The sequence below is a fragment of the Mustela putorius genome, unplaced genomic scaffold (assembly GCF_011764305.1).
Source record: "Mustela putorius furo isolate JIRA1106 unplaced genomic scaffold, ASM1176430v1.1 tig00003850_pilon_pilon_pilon, whole genome shotgun sequence".
Classification (NCBI taxonomy): domain Eukaryota; kingdom Metazoa; phylum Chordata; class Mammalia; order Carnivora; family Mustelidae; genus Mustela; species Mustela putorius.
The window spans coordinates 10,610,493-10,628,783 of NW_025422002.1; the positions used below are offsets into that span (position 1 = coordinate 10,610,493).

Consider the following 18,291-nt stretch of genomic DNA (forward strand, 5'->3'; position numbering starts at 1 on the left):
ACCACTAGTTAAGTGGCAGAGCTGAGATTCGAACCCATGTAACCACTCCCTCCTACCACCTACCACCTCTCCCACCGGAGATACATGTGGACATAGATGCTGGGCTCCGAAGTTGATGGGCAGTTCTAGACACTGATGTAAGGATGAGCTAAATTACTCTCTGAAGGTAGGGACTCGGGTTTTAAATCTCTGTAGTATGCAGTGTACAGTCATTCCACATTTACTCATTGAATGAATGCCTGAATGGTAACGAATGAATAAAAGTGCGTCGCTGGAGCCTGGCACAGAGTGGGGGGTTCAGGTATCCAGTGCGCTCAGGAAAATGGGTGTGCCTGGGGTTCTGAGGGAACTTGGGTGAACCAGAAGTCAGGACACTGGGTTTAGTTCTTCTATAAAAGAAGAATCCATGAGTGACGTAGAACAGAAATTTTCAGAGACAATCTATAGAAACAAAGACTTCACAGGCAACATGATAGCAATAAAAACTTATCTTTCAATAATCACTCTCAATGTGAACGCCCTAAATGCTCCCATTAAACGCACAGGGTTGCAGACTTGATAAAAAGACAGGACCCGTCCATATGCTGTCTACAAGAGACACATTTTGAATTTAAAGATACTTCCAGACTGAAAGTGAAGGAATGGAGAACTATCTTTCATGCCAATGGGACTCAAAAGAAAGCTGGAGTAGTGATTCTCATACCAGATAAATTAGATTTTAAGCTAAAGACTGTAGTAAGATACAGAAGGACACTACATCATTCTTAAAGGGTCTATCCACCAAGAATTACAAATTTATAATTGTAAATATTTATGCCCCCAACATGGGAGCAGCCAACTACATAAGCAAACTGTTAATCAAAAATAAAGAGTCATATTGATATAAATACATTAATTGTAGGGGATCTTAACACACCACTCTCAGCAAGAGACAGATCATCTAAGCAGAAAATCAATAAAGAAACAAGAGCTTTGAATGACACATTGAACCAGGTGGACCTCATAGATATATACAGAACATTCAACCCTAAAACAGAATACTCATTCTTCTCAAGTGCACATGGAACTTTCTCCAGAACAGACCACATACTTGGTCACAAATCAGCGCTCAACCCACACCAAAAGACTGAGATTATTCCCTGCATATTCTCAGATCACGCTCTGAAACTGGAACTCAAGCACAAGAAAAAGTTTGGAAGGAATTCAAACACTTGGAAGCTAAAGACCACCCTGTTTAAGAATATTTGGATTAACCAGGAAATTAAAGAAGAACTTAAACAATTCATGGAAACCAATGAGAATGAAGACACTTCCATCCAAAACCTATCGGATACAGCAAAGGTGGTCCTAAGGGGAGAATACATAGCCATCCAAGCCTCACTCAAAAAACCTGAAAAATCCCACATACACCAGCTCTCTTTACACTTTACAACAAATTAAGCCAACCCCATGAATAAGAAGGGAAATAATTTAGAGCAGAGATCAATGAGTTAGAAACTAAAGATACAATAGAACACATCAACGAAACTAGAAGCTGGTTCTTTGAAAGAATCAATAAGATCAATAAATCGCTGGCCAAACTAATCCAAAAGAAAAAAGAGAGAGGACCAAATTAATAAAATTATGAATGAAAGGGGAGAGATCACAACTAACCCCAAGGAAATAGAAACAATTATCAGAAATTATCATCAACAGTTATATGCCAGTAAGTTAAGGAACCTAGAAGAAATGGCTGCATTCCTAGAAACCTATAAACTTCCAAGACTGAAACAGGAAGAAACTGACAACCTGAATAGACCAGTATCTAGTAACGAGATTAAAGCAGTGATCAAAAACCTCCAAAAAAAGAAAAAAAGAGTCCAGGACCTGAAGGATTCCCTGGGGAATTCTACCAAACATTCAAAGAAGAAATAGCACCTATCTTCCTGAAGCTGTTTCAAAATTTAGAATCAGAAGTTGAACTTCCATATTCTTTCTATGAAGGCAACCTTGCCTTGATCCCCAAACCAGGGAAAGATCCCATCAAAAAGGAGAATTTCAGGGGCGCCTGGGTGGCTCAGTGGTTTAAAGCCTCTGCCTTCCGCTCGGGTCATGATCCCAGGGTTCTGGGATCGAGCCCCACATCGGGCTCTCTGCTCAGTGGGGAGCCTGCTTCCCCCCACCCCCGCCTGCCTCTCTGCCTACTTGTGATCTCTGTCTGTCAAATAAATAAATAAAATCTTAAAAAAAAAAAAAAAGGAGAAGTTCAGACCAATATCCTTGATGAATATGGATGCCAAGATTCTCAACAAGATCTTAGTTAATAGGATCCAAAATACATTAAAAAGATTATCCACCATTACCAGGTGGGATTTATCCCTGGGATGCAAGGATGGTTCAACATTTGAAAATCAATCAATGTGACAGAACAAATCAGTAAGAGAAGAACCACATGGTCCTCTCAATTGATGCAGAAACAGCTTTTGACAAAATACAGCATCTGTTCCTCATTAAAACTCTTCAAAGTATAGGGATAGAGGGAACATTCTTCAACTTCATAAAATCTATCTATGAAAAACCCAAAGTGAGTATCATTCTCAATGGGGAAAAACTGACAGCCTTCCTATTGAGAAACAGGAAATAAAGGTATTCAAATTGGCAAAGAAGTCAAACTCTCTAATCACAGATGACATGATACTTTATATGGAAAACCCAAAAGACTCTACCCCCAAACTCACCAGAACTCATACAGCAATTCAGTAATGGGGCAGGATGCAAAATCAATGCACAGAAATTAGTTGCTTTCTTATACACTAACAATGAAAATACAGAAAGGGAAATTAGAGAATCGATTCCATTTACTATAGCACCAAGAACCATAAAATACCACGGAATAAACCTAACCAAAGAGGTAAAGGATCTGTACTCGAGGAACTACAGAACACTCATTAAAGAAACTGAAGACACAAAAAGATGGAAAAGTATTCCAGACTCATGGATTGGAAGAATAAACATTGTTAAAATGTCTATACTGCCCAGAGCAATCTATACTTTCAATGCCATCCTGATCAAAACCACTGACATTTTTCAAAGTGGTAGAACAAATAATCCTAAAATTTGTATGGAACTAGAAAAGACCCTGAATCGCTAAGGAAATGTTGAAAAAGAAAAAGCTGGGGGCATCATGTTGTCTGATTTCAAGCTTTACTACAAAGCTGTGATAACCAAGACAGCATGGTACTGGCACAAAAACAGACACATAGACCAATGGAACAGAGTAGAGAGCCCAGATATGGACCCTCAACTCTAAGGTCAAATAATCTTCGACAAAGCAGGAAAAAATATCCAATGGAAAAAAGACAAGTCTCTTCAATAAATGGTGCTGGGAAAATCGGACCATTGAAACTCGACCATTCTCTTACATTCTCTTACACCATACAAGATAAACTCAAAATGGTTGAAAGACCTCAATGTGAGGCAGGAATCTATCAAAATCCTAGAGGAGAACATAGGCAACTTCTTTGACACTGACCACTGCAACTTCTTTCAAGATATGTCTCCAAAGGCAAGGAAACAAAAGCGAAAATGAACTTTTGGGACTTCATCAAGATAAAAAGCATCTGCACAACAAAAGAAACAGTCAAAAAAACAAAGAGGCAACCCACAGAATGGGAAAAGATATTTGCAAATGACACTACAAAGGGCTGATACCCAAGATCTATAAAGAACTCCTCAAACTCAACACCCAAAAAACAGATAATCATGTCAAAAAATAGGAAGAAGACATGAACAGACACTCTCCAAAAAAGAGATACAAATGGCTAACAGACACACGAAAAAATGTTCATCATCATTAGCCATCAGGGAGATTCAAATCAAAATTTGAATGGAGATACCACCTTACACCAGTTAGAATGGCGAAAATGAACAGGACAGGAAACAAGTGTTGGAGAGGATGTGGAGAAAGGGGAACCCTCTTACATGGTGATACAAGTTGGTACAGTCACTTTGGAAAACACTATGGAGATTCCTCAAAAAATTAAAAATAGAGCTACCCTATGGCCCTGCAATTGCGCTACTGGGTATTTACCCAAAGATACAGATGTAGTGAAGAGAAGGGTCATATGTACTCCAATGTTCATAGCAGCAATGGCCACAATCACCAAACTGTGGAAAAGGGCCAAGATGTCCTTCAACAGATGAATGGATAAAGAAGATACGGTCCATACATGCAATGGAATATTAAGCAGCCATCAGAAAGGATGAATACCCAACTTCTGTATCAACATGGATGGGACTGGAGGAGATTATGCTGAGTGAAATAAGTCAAGCAGAGAGAATCAATTACTATATGGTTTCACTTACTTGTGGGGCATAAGGAATAACATGGAGGACATTAGGAGAAGGAAAGGAAAAGTGAATTGGGGTAAAGCGGAGGGGGAGACAAAGCACGAGAGACTGTGGACTCTGAGAAACAAATTGAGGGTTTTGGAGGGGAGGGGGTTGGGTGATGGGTAAGGGGATGGGTGAGGCTGGTGGTGGGTCTTAAGGAGGGCACATATTGCATGGAGCACTGGGTGTGGTGCATAAACAATGAATCTTGGAACACTTAAAAAAATTAAATTAAAAAAAAAAAGGAATACTTACAATCATGTCCTCATGGGAGGTGTCCACCGTGTTAATTACTGACACCTAGAACCAAAGATGCGGTTGGTGAATGAACAGATGGCAGTTAGAATGCAATCATCTTATTAAAACGACCGTTCATTATCAAGGTTCTTGACTGCATTTGTTTGTTCACTCATTAAAACATTTACTTTAAGTACCTTCTTTTTGCTAAGCACCGTGCCAGAGACTAGAGATATAGACACAAATAAGTGTTCTTACCACACCACCCCCCCCCGAAAATCTTGTACATAAGTAACTCTACCATGGAAAGGTAAGTACTTTAACAGCAGTTTACATGTACTATAGCGGCTTGAGGAGCTGATGGTGGTAGACATGAACTGGGGCTTAGATGAGGAGGAATTTGCCAGGTGGCGCAGGGGAAAAAAATTACAGTCCAAGCAGAGGGGCTAACGTGAGCAAAGAGGGGAGAATGGCAACCAGTCTTCACCACTCTGAGGGTGAAGAGGGACACTGGGGGATCTATGGCTGTTGTTCCCTTCCTGGATCCCAGAGCTTCTGATCTCACTGGCAATTTGGGGCATATGAGAGTTAATACCCAACACCTGGAGAAAGTTAATACCCAACACCTGGTAGACTGCTCTCTGGTCCACCACCTATGACAGATCCTAGGCTGTCATCTACAGGGATCCAGGATTGAGCAGCTCATGGGGCTGGAACACAGATGTCATCACTCTCCCATTCATTCTTTGAGGTCCAGCTCAAATTATACCCCCCTTCTTGAAGATTCCTAGATTCCCCAACCAACTGGACTCCTCTGAATATCTGAAGCACTGAAGGTGTACAACACTTTATACCCTTTGTTCTCACAACCAGAGGGGAGCTCCTTGGACCCAGGGTCTGTATCATCCCCAGTACTGAAACTTTTCAAATCACCCTGCACAGTGCTTTGCAACCAAAAGGAACCCAGTGACAGCTTCCTGAATGAATAAGTAAACTAATAAAAATAGTTTTACTTTGCTTCCAGGGATAGAAAGAGGTTGAAAGGGAGGTTTCAGTTTGGAACTGGTATTTTTTTATCACTTTCCCCATTTCATCTTTTTCCAGCACAAGCCCTGCAGGTATAAAGTCTGACTTGACTTTTCAGAAAGGTGGACACTGGAGCTGGACAGGTGCAAAGCAGTTCAAAGATATTTATCAAGTAAGCACAGGTTCTTTCATTAAATTCGAGATTCCCTAATGAGCGGACCTTCAACATCTGCAGAGGCAAGTAAGAAAGAGAAGCGTCTCCTACTCTTGCCAAGCTGTATGGGTTACAAAGTGCTTTCGCATGTGCACTGGGAAGGGCAAAGGGCAGAATTAATTGGAGCAGTCTGATAATTAAGGAACTGAAGGAGTCCAGAAAGGAGGAAGCACTTGAAATCATAGAGGTGGTTACAGGTGGAGCTGGAAAAAGAGCCCCCACCTGTTAATTCCCAGCTCACAAAGCTTTCCACTCAACTCGGCTGCCTATCTGGAACATAAAGTAGCTGTTACACTCAATTCCCTAAATCAAAGGCTGAGGGCTAAGGACAGTCAGGAAGAGAAGTTTCCTAGTAGTTTCAGGAGGTCACTAAAGGGCCTTACACATAACAAGCATGTATTTTTAGCCACTCTCACGCACCAGCCAGGATGGTGAACATAATTCTGAACAAGTGTTTTTTTTTTAAAGCTCCTTTCTAAAAAAATCCTCCCTCCTAAGTACCTTAGCTGGTCTGGTCCTTGTTAAATAGTAAGAGTCATCCCTTAAAACAATTCAGCTCTGCAGAATTCGTTGAAGAGTTAAAATTTCATTTAGGGAGAGAGCTGAGTATCAGAGCACAAGAGATTCTACTCAGAAGCTGAAGAATCAGGGGCCTCAAGAGATTAGTAATCTCAAACCCTGTAGGGCAAGAACTAAACCCAGTGTCCTGACTTCTGGTTCACCCAAGTTCCCTCAGAACCCCAGGCACACCCATTTTCCTGAGCGCACTGGATACCTGAACCCCCCACTCTGTGCCAGGCTCCAGCGACGCACTTTTATTCATTCGTTACCATTCAGGCATTCATTCAATGAGTAAATGTGGAATGACTGTACACTGCATACTACAGAGATTTAAAACCCGAGTCCCTACCTTCAGAGAGTAATTTAGCTCATCCTTACATCAGTGTCTAGAACTGCCCATCAACTTCGGAGCCCAGCATCTATGTCCACATGTATCTCCGGTGGGAGAGGTGGTAGGTGGTAGGAGGGAGTGGTTACGTGGGTTCGAATCTCAGCTCTGCCACTTAACTAGTGGTGTAAGAGACTTCACCTCTCCGAAGCTCAAGCTTCCTCATTTGTAAAGTGTCGATAACAGAAGCACCTATTTTGCGGGGCTGTTAGCAGACTGAGATTATGAACAACGTCTAGAACTTACTAAGGGCTCAGGATACACTAGCTCGTACGATGTCCTGGGTTTTGTTTTCAACTGTTGGGGGAAGAGGAAGAAAAGGAGCGAGAGATGTGGCAGTGGTGTGGCCCGCAGAGTTCCAAGAGGTTCCTGCCTCCGGCCTCCTATTCTGAAAGGTTCCGAGGGGCAAGGCCAGAACCCCGCAACACCCAAATCGGCAGAGGGAACCTGAATGGCCCCAGCCCCGGGCTTGAACCTCAGCACGGTCAAGGAACCCGGGAGAGGGCCGCGTCCCCGGTCCTCACACTCACCATGGCTGCGAACACAGCAACTCCCGCTCTCGGACGTGGCAGCTCCCAGCGGCGCCCCCGAACAACTCACTTCCGGCGCCGGGCTGGTGGGCGGTCCGGCCGGGGCGCTGGAGCCGCCGGGTGGCAACGCGGTCCGTTCGCACAAACGTTCCTAGCCTTTCCGTGACAGCGCCCCGCCCTCCCGGGGCGGTGCCCCAGCCCTCCCGATGCCCCTCCCCTTCTGTGCGCCGTACAAGTGAGACCAAAGGGGCGGGGCTCTCGTTTCCGCGGCAACACTGATCCTGGGCCTCGCCCATCTTCTGTCCCGACCAGCCCTTCCTTTTTGCTGAGATCTATACACGAAAGGAAGGATTCATAGCTATAGCTTCACCCGCCTCCCTGCGGTTCTGGGTGCGACCGGCCTTAGGATGAGCATTGTCGGATGAGTAATTTTTGGGGTAGTGGGTAGACTGACTGGATCTACTGCTTCCTTGTTGTTAGTCCCTCCTCAGCACCCAAAGCAGGAACTAGGGGCAGAGAAGGCCAGGGAATGCCAGCTACCAGAGGCTAAGCCCTCTCACTCTGCCCTTTCCAAGCCGTGGAAACCAATGTCTTCAAACTGCCCTTTCCCCACAGTCCTGGGGTCCTGTGAGGTAGAAACCACAGATAGGGTGGGATCTTAGTAGACTCCTGCAACTAGAACGGAGACCCCAAACCCCAATGGCCTCAGCCCCTAGGTCCCCGGCTTCCCGCAAGTACTTGGAGAATGCTGTGCTGCTGGGTGGGGCCTGGGAGCTCCCCTCAGCCATACATGCATGGTCTGGCAGACCTAGACCCCTCCTGGTGTTAAGGAGTTCAGGGATCTAGGGTGGAGCCTAGGCTCTCCATGAGTAAGTCACAGTCACTCAGTTTCTCTCTTAACATTGGACGGAAGATCCCTAGCTGGAGATGGTCACTGCTGAAGAGATGATGTTAAGGTTCAGAGAGTGTGATAGACCTAGGCCATCAAGGAGCTTAGGAGAGGGAGTAAGGGTGTGGGTTCTTATAGAGTTAAGGGCTGGGTCTCCAGACAACAGCCCACTCTTCCAGCCCCACCCCAGCTTTCAAAATTATTCCTCTCAGAATGGAGAAATATTGGAGAAATATTGCAAGGATGGAGGGGGGAAGCAGCACTTAAGGTGGAGCTGGGGACAAAGTGGGTGGGGCTCTTGGGTCTCCTGTTCTTCAAGGGACAAGCCCTGGCCTTCCATCTCTAGCTGCACCATTGATTCTCTGGTGCATCTGAACCTTGCTTTTCTCTGAGCCTTGCTTTTCTCAAGTGGAAAACAGAGACAGAAACATTTAAGGCATAATGCAAATATAATGCATGGGGCATAGTTGTAATTCAAGGAATTCCCTGGTATAGGCACTGACATTGGAGAATTGGGGATTTGGGACAAGCAATGCAACTATATCTTATTCATTAAGCTACTTACTAGTCAGACTGAAAGGCACTGTAATATAGAGGTTTCAGGGGCCAATTCTGGCATCAAGACTGCTAGGAGCACTATTTTATCTTATCCTTTCTAGCTGGGCCTACTCTTCTTCTCTCTGAGCCGCTATTTCCTCTTCTGTTAATTGGAAATTAAAATACCTACGCTGAAGGATCATTGATGTTGGGAGTAATTTGACCCTGGGAGGTGAAATTGTTTAGAACTTGGATGGGCCTCTACGGTGCTTGATCTGAAGATCAGTTTTCCCTGACAAGGGCTGGTCTTTAGTAGTGTATGTGTGTGTGTGTGTGTGTGTGTAAGTGCACATGTGCAACCCTCAACATTTGAGCCAACATTGAGATCATCTCTTGGTCTGGCCACATTCTTGTTTTCTGCCGATGCTCAGCAGAGGTTTGCAAAGTTCAAATTCTTGGGGCGCCAGGCTCCCTCTGCTTCCCCTCTCCCCAGTGAGGGGTGCCACCCACATCTTTTGTCCCATCACCTCCCTGCATTTGATCCTAGACCCCAAATCAGGCCATTCTTAACCCAGTATGTGCCCCTACCTCCCAGACCCCCTGTCTCCAAATTTCTTTCTTCTTCCAAGACCTCTTCCCCCAAAGTCTTGCTCATTGGGACTGTCCATTGTTGCTCATGGAAGGTTAATGACTTAATGGCAGGTTAAACTTGCTCCTTAAATGGTGGAAGTTTGAAAAGTGTGATGTGGTGGAAGGAGAGAGACCGCCCACCGAGTTGTGCACCCTTGGACAAAGTGACTTTCCCTCCCAGGGACTCCATTTCCCCCCGAGTCCAAATCCACGGAGGGCAGGGACCCCAGCTGTCCTGCGGAAAAAGGCCTTGTGATGTGTACCGTGTCTGCATTTCCACGTGTGCATTTATTGTTATTGCTCAGGATAGTGTTGAAAAGGCAGACAAATCCCATTAATTACAAAGAGCACAAGCCAGAGATACAGAGAAATAAAGAGTGTACAATAAGAGCACAGTCACTTCCCAGCCCCGATTGTCCCAGAGCCCCCCAGAGCCCGGGCAGCTTGTGGAAGCTGGAGCGGCACCATTTCCTCGCTACTCTGTTATAAAATATGTGCACACAAGAGTTAGCAAAGTGTGGCGACCCCCAAGAGGAAAGGTCCGGAGGGAGAGCACCACAGGCATTACAAAACAGACTTAGGGGGCTGAGAAGGTCCCGGGGCAGCCTCAAAGGTCTTGTTTTTGGTGGAGGGGGTGATTGCTGATGCCCAGGGCCTGGGATCCCCTTCCCTCTACTTGGTTGAGTAGGATCTCTATATCACAATCAGGAGAGCTTGCCTTGGAACTTGGAAAAGACCTGGGGGTTTTCTGCTATTGTTTGATAGGACTTGGCTTTGGAAGACCCAAAGCCTTCAAGAAACGCACCCCAACCATCTTCTAATGGGATTTCAGACACTATGGAGAGAGTTTAGGGTGGAAGGCATGTCACGGTACACCCAGCTGACAGCCTCCCTTAAGTGGAGCATGAATGCGTAGGGGGGTTTGGGTGGTGTGAAGGTCCAGGAAAGAAATTGCTGCATCCCAAAGGACCTATCACACAACCACCGAAAAAGCTTTGAATAAAGAACAAGAAGTGACCCCTCCCACCCCTGGCCAAAAAAAAAAAAAAAGAAAAAAAAAGTTCAGGAAAGGGAGATGGGAATAAACGTTTCTTCATGAGGAGAGTTGGAAATAAAAGCAGCTGGGCCATGAATTCTGGTAGTTCCAGGTGTGGAAGAGAGCCCTCTTCCTCCTCTGGCCTGGGGCAGATGCAGGGTCCACCCCTAGGACAATCAAGGTGGGTGACTTTGGGTCCCAAACTGAGGTTGGGGTGGGGGGCTTGGTGGCCTCTTCTGGTGACACCCTGACTTAGGATACAGGTGAGATGGTGGGAGGAACATAGGACTTTCCCCCAAATTTAGGATGCTCTTTTTGCTTCTCCTCACGGGACACTCTATCTAGTGACCCTGAGTGAACAGTATTTACCATGGCAGGAAGGCAGGCCTTTGCACATCGAATGGCAGGGCCCTTGGGTGGGGGAAGTGCTCGGGATGGAAGACTTGGCAATATTTGAAAGCTTACTTAAAAGAATAGCTGTGAGACAATGCCCAGGACATTTTGTTGAAAAAGAAAAAAAACTTCTTCTGCATGGTAAAACATTATCTGAAGCAACAGTAATTAGAGCTGTATGGCTGGTGCCCGATGAGCCACGCAGATAAGGGAACAGAAAAGAGATTCCAGAAATAGACCCAAATCTATACAAGTTATCAGTATGTGGTACAGGTGGCATTTCAGCATGGTTGGGAAAAGAGTAGCTATTCAATAAGTAGGCTACCCAGGCTGAGACCGGTCCAGAATCCTTGGCCCAGTACCGTCATTAACATTGGTCTGGTCTCAAAAGTGGGACACCCTCTCTCTCGTCTACTCTGTGTTCTGGTGGGGATAAGGGGCAAGGGGCCATGGTGAGGGGTTGGTGGGAGCAGTGGAGGCTGCTTCAGAGTTAGGCAAAGCTCTGGCCCGAGTCGTAGGGAGGAAACATTTCCTCCCCGCCCACCTCCAAAGGTGGGTGGTTCTCCAGCCCCAGGGGTCACTAAATGGGCTCCCTGCTCTTCTCTCATCTGTGGAGGGGAGACAAACTTGCTGAGCTTAGACCTAAGAAGAAATTGGCTATCTTCTCCTGGAGCCCTTGTCCAGAGGACAGAGAAGCAGCTAAGTGGATGGTGCAGTCCCAAACTGGAAAAAAAAATTGTACATTACAGAGTATATATTTACTGTGTTCTGTTTGATGTTAGTTTTTTGCCTTTTTTTTTTTTTTAAAACCACAGACATTTCAGAACCACACTGCGGGAGTAAGAAGAGTCAGCAATTGAAAGCATAACCATTGCATAGTATTAAATGAACAGAGACGGTGAGTTCTTTATTTACAATTATTGTCTAGATAAAAAAATTCATAAAAACAGATGAATGGTCATAAATTATTGACCCCCTAATGGGGTGAACTGCCAAACGTACCCCATGCTGCTAGATATAGGACGCAGAGTGCAAGCTTTATGTACTACAGTGAGTTTTGACAAACCAATCATTTCCTCTGTGTGTATGCGTGTGTGTGTGTGTGTGCATCCATCATCCCTGACAAGAAAAGACCAACACTGATGTCGGGTGTCCTCGGTCACTTTCACGGCTCCCTGTTCCCCAAGCTAGGCTTCGCTCAGAGAAAGCCCTCCTGTCTTCCCAGTGTCCCTGATCCAAACGAACAGGGAGCATGGGGGGCAAGTGCGGCTTTCCTGCTATCGGGGAATGAGGTCATGGACACAGGATTGGAACCAAGAAGAAGGTGGGGAGATGGAAAACCTTGAGAAAGGAAACTACAAAAAAACACCGTGTTCCAAAGCTGCTCCAGGTTTTGTCACACGTGGAGGTCTTCACTTTCTCGGCAGGAGAACAGCAGGCTGGCTTTTGGCGGTGTTTGTATTGGAATCCAATAAGCACATCTGAGGGCTGGTCACCCCCTTGGGGATGCTGTTTTCTCTGCTGGGTACATTCAGAGAGATTCCCTCACGACGTTCAGGTGATGCTCTCACACACAGAAAGTCCTCCTTCCGGGATGGTTTTGCCAGGTGGGATGGGCTGACTTGGGATCCCAAAGCCTCAGGTTCCTTCAACAGCCACCTAGCCGTAGGCCCTCCCAGCTGACTATGGCTCTTTTCCCGAGTGGCTCTCATCTTGTTTGTGGAAGAATTCTCTGGGCCTGGAGAAGGGAAGGGCCGAGCTGACACAGAGCAACCGTGGGAAGGGGTCAGTATGAGGAATGAATTTCGCAAGCGAGGTGGAAAGTGTTTGGTTTTCCTCGAAGCATGGGACGTCATCGATCATGGTATTCAAAATGTCTTTTGCACTGTACAAGTTTATGGAAAAAGATCGTATGCTGAAAAGTCTCAAAGCAAACTTTGTATTAAATACAAAAGTTCTTTTATGAAAAAAGCTGATACCCACAAAGTGCTTAGCAGTTAAGAGGCTGACGTACAATTAAATAAGCTTTCATTAAGTGGGATTACTAGTGCTGTTATTGTCTTGGGGGAAAAATAACCACCTTTCCTCACCTGTGATACTGTAGGGTTTCAGAATGGCTTTCTGTCTGGGAAAGCAAGACTTGCTGTCAAAAGGCTACAGTATATATTGCGACTACAGGAAGACAATTTGGTTTAAAAATCACACTGAATACATCTCAATATACACATCATAAGGTTCGTTCGGATCTAAATAGTGCAGAGAAAAAGGCTATTCTTCTTCAAAAATAAAAATAAAAGCAGCAAGCCATCATGATCCTCATCCAGTATGCCAACAGCTCATATGCTGCAATTTATAAGTAAATAAACCTCTAAATTACTTAAAAAAAAATCAACACAGTAGCATTTATAATATTGCAACACTACCTCAAACTTGTCCAGACAGTGCCAAAGAGAACCTCCTTTTGAAATGCTCTTAGTAAACTCAAGTGAGTTTCATCGAGAGAAAAGTCTTCCACCAGAGCTGGGTGGACCCTGTCATCCTCGGGCCGGGCCCGCCATTAGTGCTGCGAACCTAGGAAGCCTTCTCTCCTCCTCTCCCTGTGTCTACGGAGCACGGAGCACGGTGTTAACCCCCTTCCAGATGGAGACTCCTCTTCTGTCGCGTTTGGCTTCTGCCTGAGCCTCCCGTGGTAGTGACATGATTGAACGGAAACAGCAGGCAAAAATCAGAGCATGGCTATTGTAAAACATCGAGGTTGCAATCCAGGGAAGTGTCTGTTGGGCTGAGCTGTTTTCTATAGCATCTCAGCCGCCAGTGTTCTTAAACCATACAAATAGCCAAGGACGTTATCTACAGGATTGTAAACAAATTACATTCTTGTTTTAGGACATAAATAAGTTAAAATAGAGCAATTTAAGCGGAAACAAGGCAACATGCCGGCAAAAAAACTTTATATATCCGTGTGTGTGTGTGTGTGCGCGCGTATGTGTATATATATATATATACACACACATATATATATACACACATATCTATATGGACGTATACAGTCTTGGAAAAGTATACGTTGATATAGATACAAAGAAATGGATATAACCTCGTGAATGTCTATGAAGTTCTTCGGTTCCGTTGGTGCAAATTTACTAGGCGAGTTAAGCTTTGCAGTTTCAAAAAGTTGTTAAATTAACCTATACAACTGAGACCATGCTGCACAAGCATTTCAAAAACTCACAGACCAGTGGATTGGATAAATAGTCTCAGAAAAGAGTCTGTTTGCAGTTCCCGCCTAAGAAAACAAACAAATAACCCTCCCCGACCCCCCCAAAACCAAACAAGGGGAGGACTGGAAGTGTCCAGTACATTCATGCAGGGGACATGGTGGCCTGGCGGGTGCATGGCTGGTCCGTGTTTGGGTGGGAGCCGGGAAGGGCTGGTTCTCGGAAAATCGCTCACTTCCATAAGCCCCCCTCCCCGAGCAGATCCCACCCCTTGCCTCAAAGTGAAAAAGAGTTCAAACAGCATCGCAGCCAGAAAAAGGGTCTGTTGGGTGGAAATGTTGGTTTTCTCGCCAGTATTTGGTTTCCTGTTGTTGCTCGTTGCTGTTTGGGTGAGCTGGGTGCCTGGATGGATGGGCCCGGGGAGGGGGGTGGGTGGCAGCGGGGTCCTCAGCTAAAGCGACGTCTCCAGGCTGTGGATGGGGCTCCCTGGACTTGAAGAGGTAGCTGATTTGCTTGTGTCGGTCGTCAGGTTGATCCCGCTGTCGATGGCGCTGTTGTTCTTGTTGAGCGATGACGGCGGGCTCGAGTTCTGCTTGAGCGCGGCATCTTCTTCCAGGTCGGTGTCATCAATGAGGGGGATATGGGGTTGTGAATCTTCGATCCGGAATTCGGGGTGAGCCATGAAATTATGGATGGAGGTTCGAGACTCAGGCTTTTCTAGACCTTCATAGAGAGAGCTACGGAACGCCTTCACGACGCGAATCTGCAAGGGAAGCACAGGGGTGAGAAGCACTGTCCTGGAGTTGGGGGCAGCAGCCAAGCTGGGGGGCTCGGAGGAGGGGTTATGGGGAGAGGTTAGGGCACAGCAGGCGGCTGGAATCCACAGTCGCTGGGTGTTATGAGCACGGGCAGGAGGGGGAAGAATGGGAGAGGGGGCTCAGGTTATATGCATCCATGAGGTTTTAAAAACTGCTTTGGTTTTGGTCAGAACTCCAATATTAGGACAGGAGGAATCAAGCCCCATCACAGAGATAGTGGGAAACAGTGGTTAGAGGAAGCATAGTCCACTCCGGCGGGCACCCAGACCTAGTGAGAGACTGAGCCTTGTTAACTTTAAAGCAGAAGTTCAACCATGCAGAAGGGGAGCGGGACCAGGTGGGAATAAAGGAGGAAGGAGGAGAAGCTCGTTTTAGAACATTAATCTTAAGAAAACCACACGCAGTTAAGAAACCATACAACATGGAACAGATAACATGTCACGAACAGAAGAGGAACGGAAAGGAGAGACAGTGGGATGAGCTCGGATGGGAGAAGACACACGAGGGCCAGAGAACAGGAACATCAAACCAAAGGCAGCAAAGCAAACCAAAGCCAACTCAGGGCTTTCTGGGGTGCAGAGCAGAGGCAGCCAGAAAGCACGGAGGAGCCGGCAGACTGATGACATTCAGGGGCGGGAGCATGCCACGGTGAGGGGTCGGGAACCACACGGCACACACAGACAGACACACAGCTACACTTGGAAGCCTGGACAATGTGAACGGAGGTCTTTGTACCCAACGTTTCTTTCCTTCATGCATTTGGGAGGTAAACACTCGAGTATAGACTCAAAGCCCTGGCCAGTCATTGGAGTTGACTTTGGGGGTCTCTTATTTCCTGAAGCATTTTATTTCTTTGTTTGTGCTTTGAAAACACAAACCCCCCCAAAGGAGGCCAGAATCAGATGGCCAAACCCAGCCCTGGGTGGGATTCTAAAGTCTGTGGACCCGAGGCACAAAAAAGTATATTCTTTCATTTTCTGTGTCTTAGTTGGAACCCATGGTTTTCTGAAGAGCAAAAGGAGGTTGGACATCAGGTCTTCCAGACTAGCGGAAAGAACACTGGACTCATAGTCAGGGAGACCTGAGTCTGAGTCCTGGCTCTGCCACTTTTGATGCTTTAACCACGGGCAAGACACACTGCCTCACTGGTTGTCCTCTGCCCTGCCTCATGGAGTGCAGAGGAACAGGACCCTCATGTTGGAGAGACGGGTCCCTTTCTTCAGACTCCTGGGAGGGGGAAGCCATGCCGGTCATCAAGAGGCAGATGGGATTTGGGACAAAGGTATTTCCTCCTCTCTTCCTAGCCCCAACTCAGAGAGAAGGCGGTGGCGGGGGGGATACGAGGCAGCATCAGTGCCTCCAAGGAGCAGAGCCTCAGCCAAGTTGGCCGTGGATTGGAGGGTGTGCTTATGGCCCTCCCTGTAGAGCAGTGGGAACCTCCACACCACAGGCCTGAGGCAGGGGTGGGGTGGGTTGGGTTGGGCGGGGCAGAGAACTAGTGGGGTTCTTGTGGGGATGCCCTTGTGGTACCAGGATCTGTGGACCTCTCAGCTAAACCCAGGGGTGTCTTGTTGGTGGGGCGCAGTGGGGAAAGCCCTGTCCATGGAAGTGAATTTTCTAGATGGCTGTGGCTGGTGGTCTTAAGTGTCCTGGCATGGGGTTTATTGTACTCTTTCCATGGGAAGTGTTTCTGCAGCACAGGAGTGCCTTTTGATTTAGTGTACACAGAGAAGAATTTAACTTTAAGTTGGTCAGTAATCCTTTTGGTCTTCTGGAAGACCCCAGAGTTTTGAGATATATATATAAAAGTTTCTCTCTTTGTCAGCCATCATTACTCATTGTGACTTTTCCTTGTTTGCTCAAAAGCACCTCTGTCCCTTTTCCCTCTTATGTGCTGTGGCATGGGGACTCCAGGGGACCTTGCTTGTTGGAATCATGCTTTAAATAAGAGGCATCAGGCGCCAAGTGAGAGCCAGCAGACTACCGTGATAGCCACTTGACTGCTCGGAGGTCTCGTTCTCCCTGGATTCCCTGTTCGTGGCTCTGTAGAGATGATTAAATATTCTGATCTCCTGAAGAGCAGGCCATTACACCCTTGATTAAGTGAAACCAACAAAAAAGGTGTCCTAGGCCTCATCTTTCTTATCTGTCAAATGGGAAGCATCGCCACTGTAACTGTCCAGCCTAGTGTCCAGTGTGTTCTGAGGCTGAATTGCAATAAGGCGGGAGGAGGAGGAGGGATGGTGGTGGGACCCTATCATGTGACTGAAAATGCAGAGGGGACGACACACAATGAGATGCAGGCCCCTTGCCCTCCCCCTGGCATGGAGACAACAGAAAGAATGAACTACTCTGGACAAGACTGTGGGGACAAGACTTTTCGGGACACCCCGCCACGGTCATCTCAAGTGTCCACTTCGGTTCTCTCCGCGGCTGAAATGAAAAAAATACGGGAAGAAAAAAAAGCTCTTCCGCCTCCCATCCCTGCCTACCCTAAAGTGAGATTTTGGGGCAGAAGCTGCACTTGGGTATGGGGGGATGAGAGAGGGGAAAGGACCCGGCCTGTGGGAGTTCCGACTTTGTGGTTTCATCAGCACAAAGGGAGCAGGAGACCCACGCCCCTCTTGGAGGGCTCTGAGGGAACGCGTCGGCCCTGGGCTGGGACAGGCTGGGACGGTTCGACATACTCGAATGTTTACCCGGCTTCAGGGAAGCCAAGAGTCTGGGATTGATTCACATTCATTTCAGGCTCAAGGTTAAAGACTCACAACCTCTTTTAATTTCACTCTCTCTTGCTGAACTCTGTCTCCAGGGTTCTCTAGCCCTCTAGGGAAACAAACACATGGAATATTCAGACAGTGGAGAGGTCTAGGCCCCACCCCAGAAGCAAGCCATTTTCTCGCCAACCCAAGATTGCACTAAGTTTGTTACCAAAACGCTAACGAGAGGCACAGCTTTCTTTTCTCTCCTTCTTCATCTCTCCCCTTAAGAGATGCGCACTCCTTGCCCTAGCAGTCCTTGGAATCAGGAGGGGAAAGGGGGCATGGCAGCCGGAGATGCCCCCTGGATGGTAGTGGCCAGGAAGTGGCCGGTTCTGAGTTAGGAGTCTCTTGTGCTTGCTTGGCCTGGTTGGTTCAAAGGAGGAGGACCTTCGCTGACCAACACAGCCTGCTATGAACTTGCTTAAATACAAAAGTGGTTTGAGAGGCGTTAGTTGCTTGAGGGATATAAGCAGGAGCGGCAGGGGGCTTGGCTTCAGGTTACAGAGCCCGAAGGTGCCCTTCTCCCCAGTCCCAGCCAGGCTGGCAGAGACTCCAGCAGAGAAACAGCTTTCTTGGCCTTCTAGAGTCCAGAGGATGGACCCCTTTCCATTTTGTGAGGCTGTAGGCATGGGCACTGGTTCTGGAATGGAAATTCAACCCCTGGAAGCTCCAAGGCTATAG

The 18,291-nt window shown here is 46.7% G+C and overlaps 2 protein-coding genes across 12 annotated transcripts in view; both read right to left on the reverse strand.

The window, feature by feature from the left end:
* Positions 1-7,448, reverse strand: part of SEC13 (SEC13 homolog, nuclear pore and COPII coat complex component) — a 33,537-nt gene extending 26,089 nt beyond the window's left edge. The window contains exons 1-2 of the mRNA XM_004738525.3: positions 7,328-7,448; positions 4,627-4,671 (exon numbers count right to left, since the gene is read on the reverse strand). Coding sequence (XP_004738582.1) covers positions 4,627-4,671; positions 7,328-7,330 — 48 coding nt within the window. The 5' untranslated portion in view covers positions 7,331-7,448. The remainder of the gene's footprint in view (positions 1-4,626; positions 4,672-7,327) is intronic.
* Positions 7,449-11,573: 4,125 nt separating this feature from the next.
* Positions 11,574-18,291, reverse strand: part of ATP2B2 (ATPase plasma membrane Ca2+ transporting 2) — a 365,479-nt gene continuing 358,761 nt past the window's right edge. For 7 of the 11 annotated variants that reach the window (XM_045063309.1, XM_045063308.1, XM_045063310.1 and 4 more), the window contains one exon: positions 11,574-14,793. In XM_045063309.1, the coding sequence (XP_044919244.1) occupies positions 14,482-14,793 (312 nt within the window). In that variant the 3' untranslated portion in view covers positions 11,574-14,481. Of the gene's footprint in view, positions 14,794-17,619; positions 17,675-18,291 lie in introns of all 11 variants that reach the window. The other 4 variants (XM_013054571.2, XM_013054562.2, XM_045063311.1 and 1 more) reach the window with 2 other exon arrangements.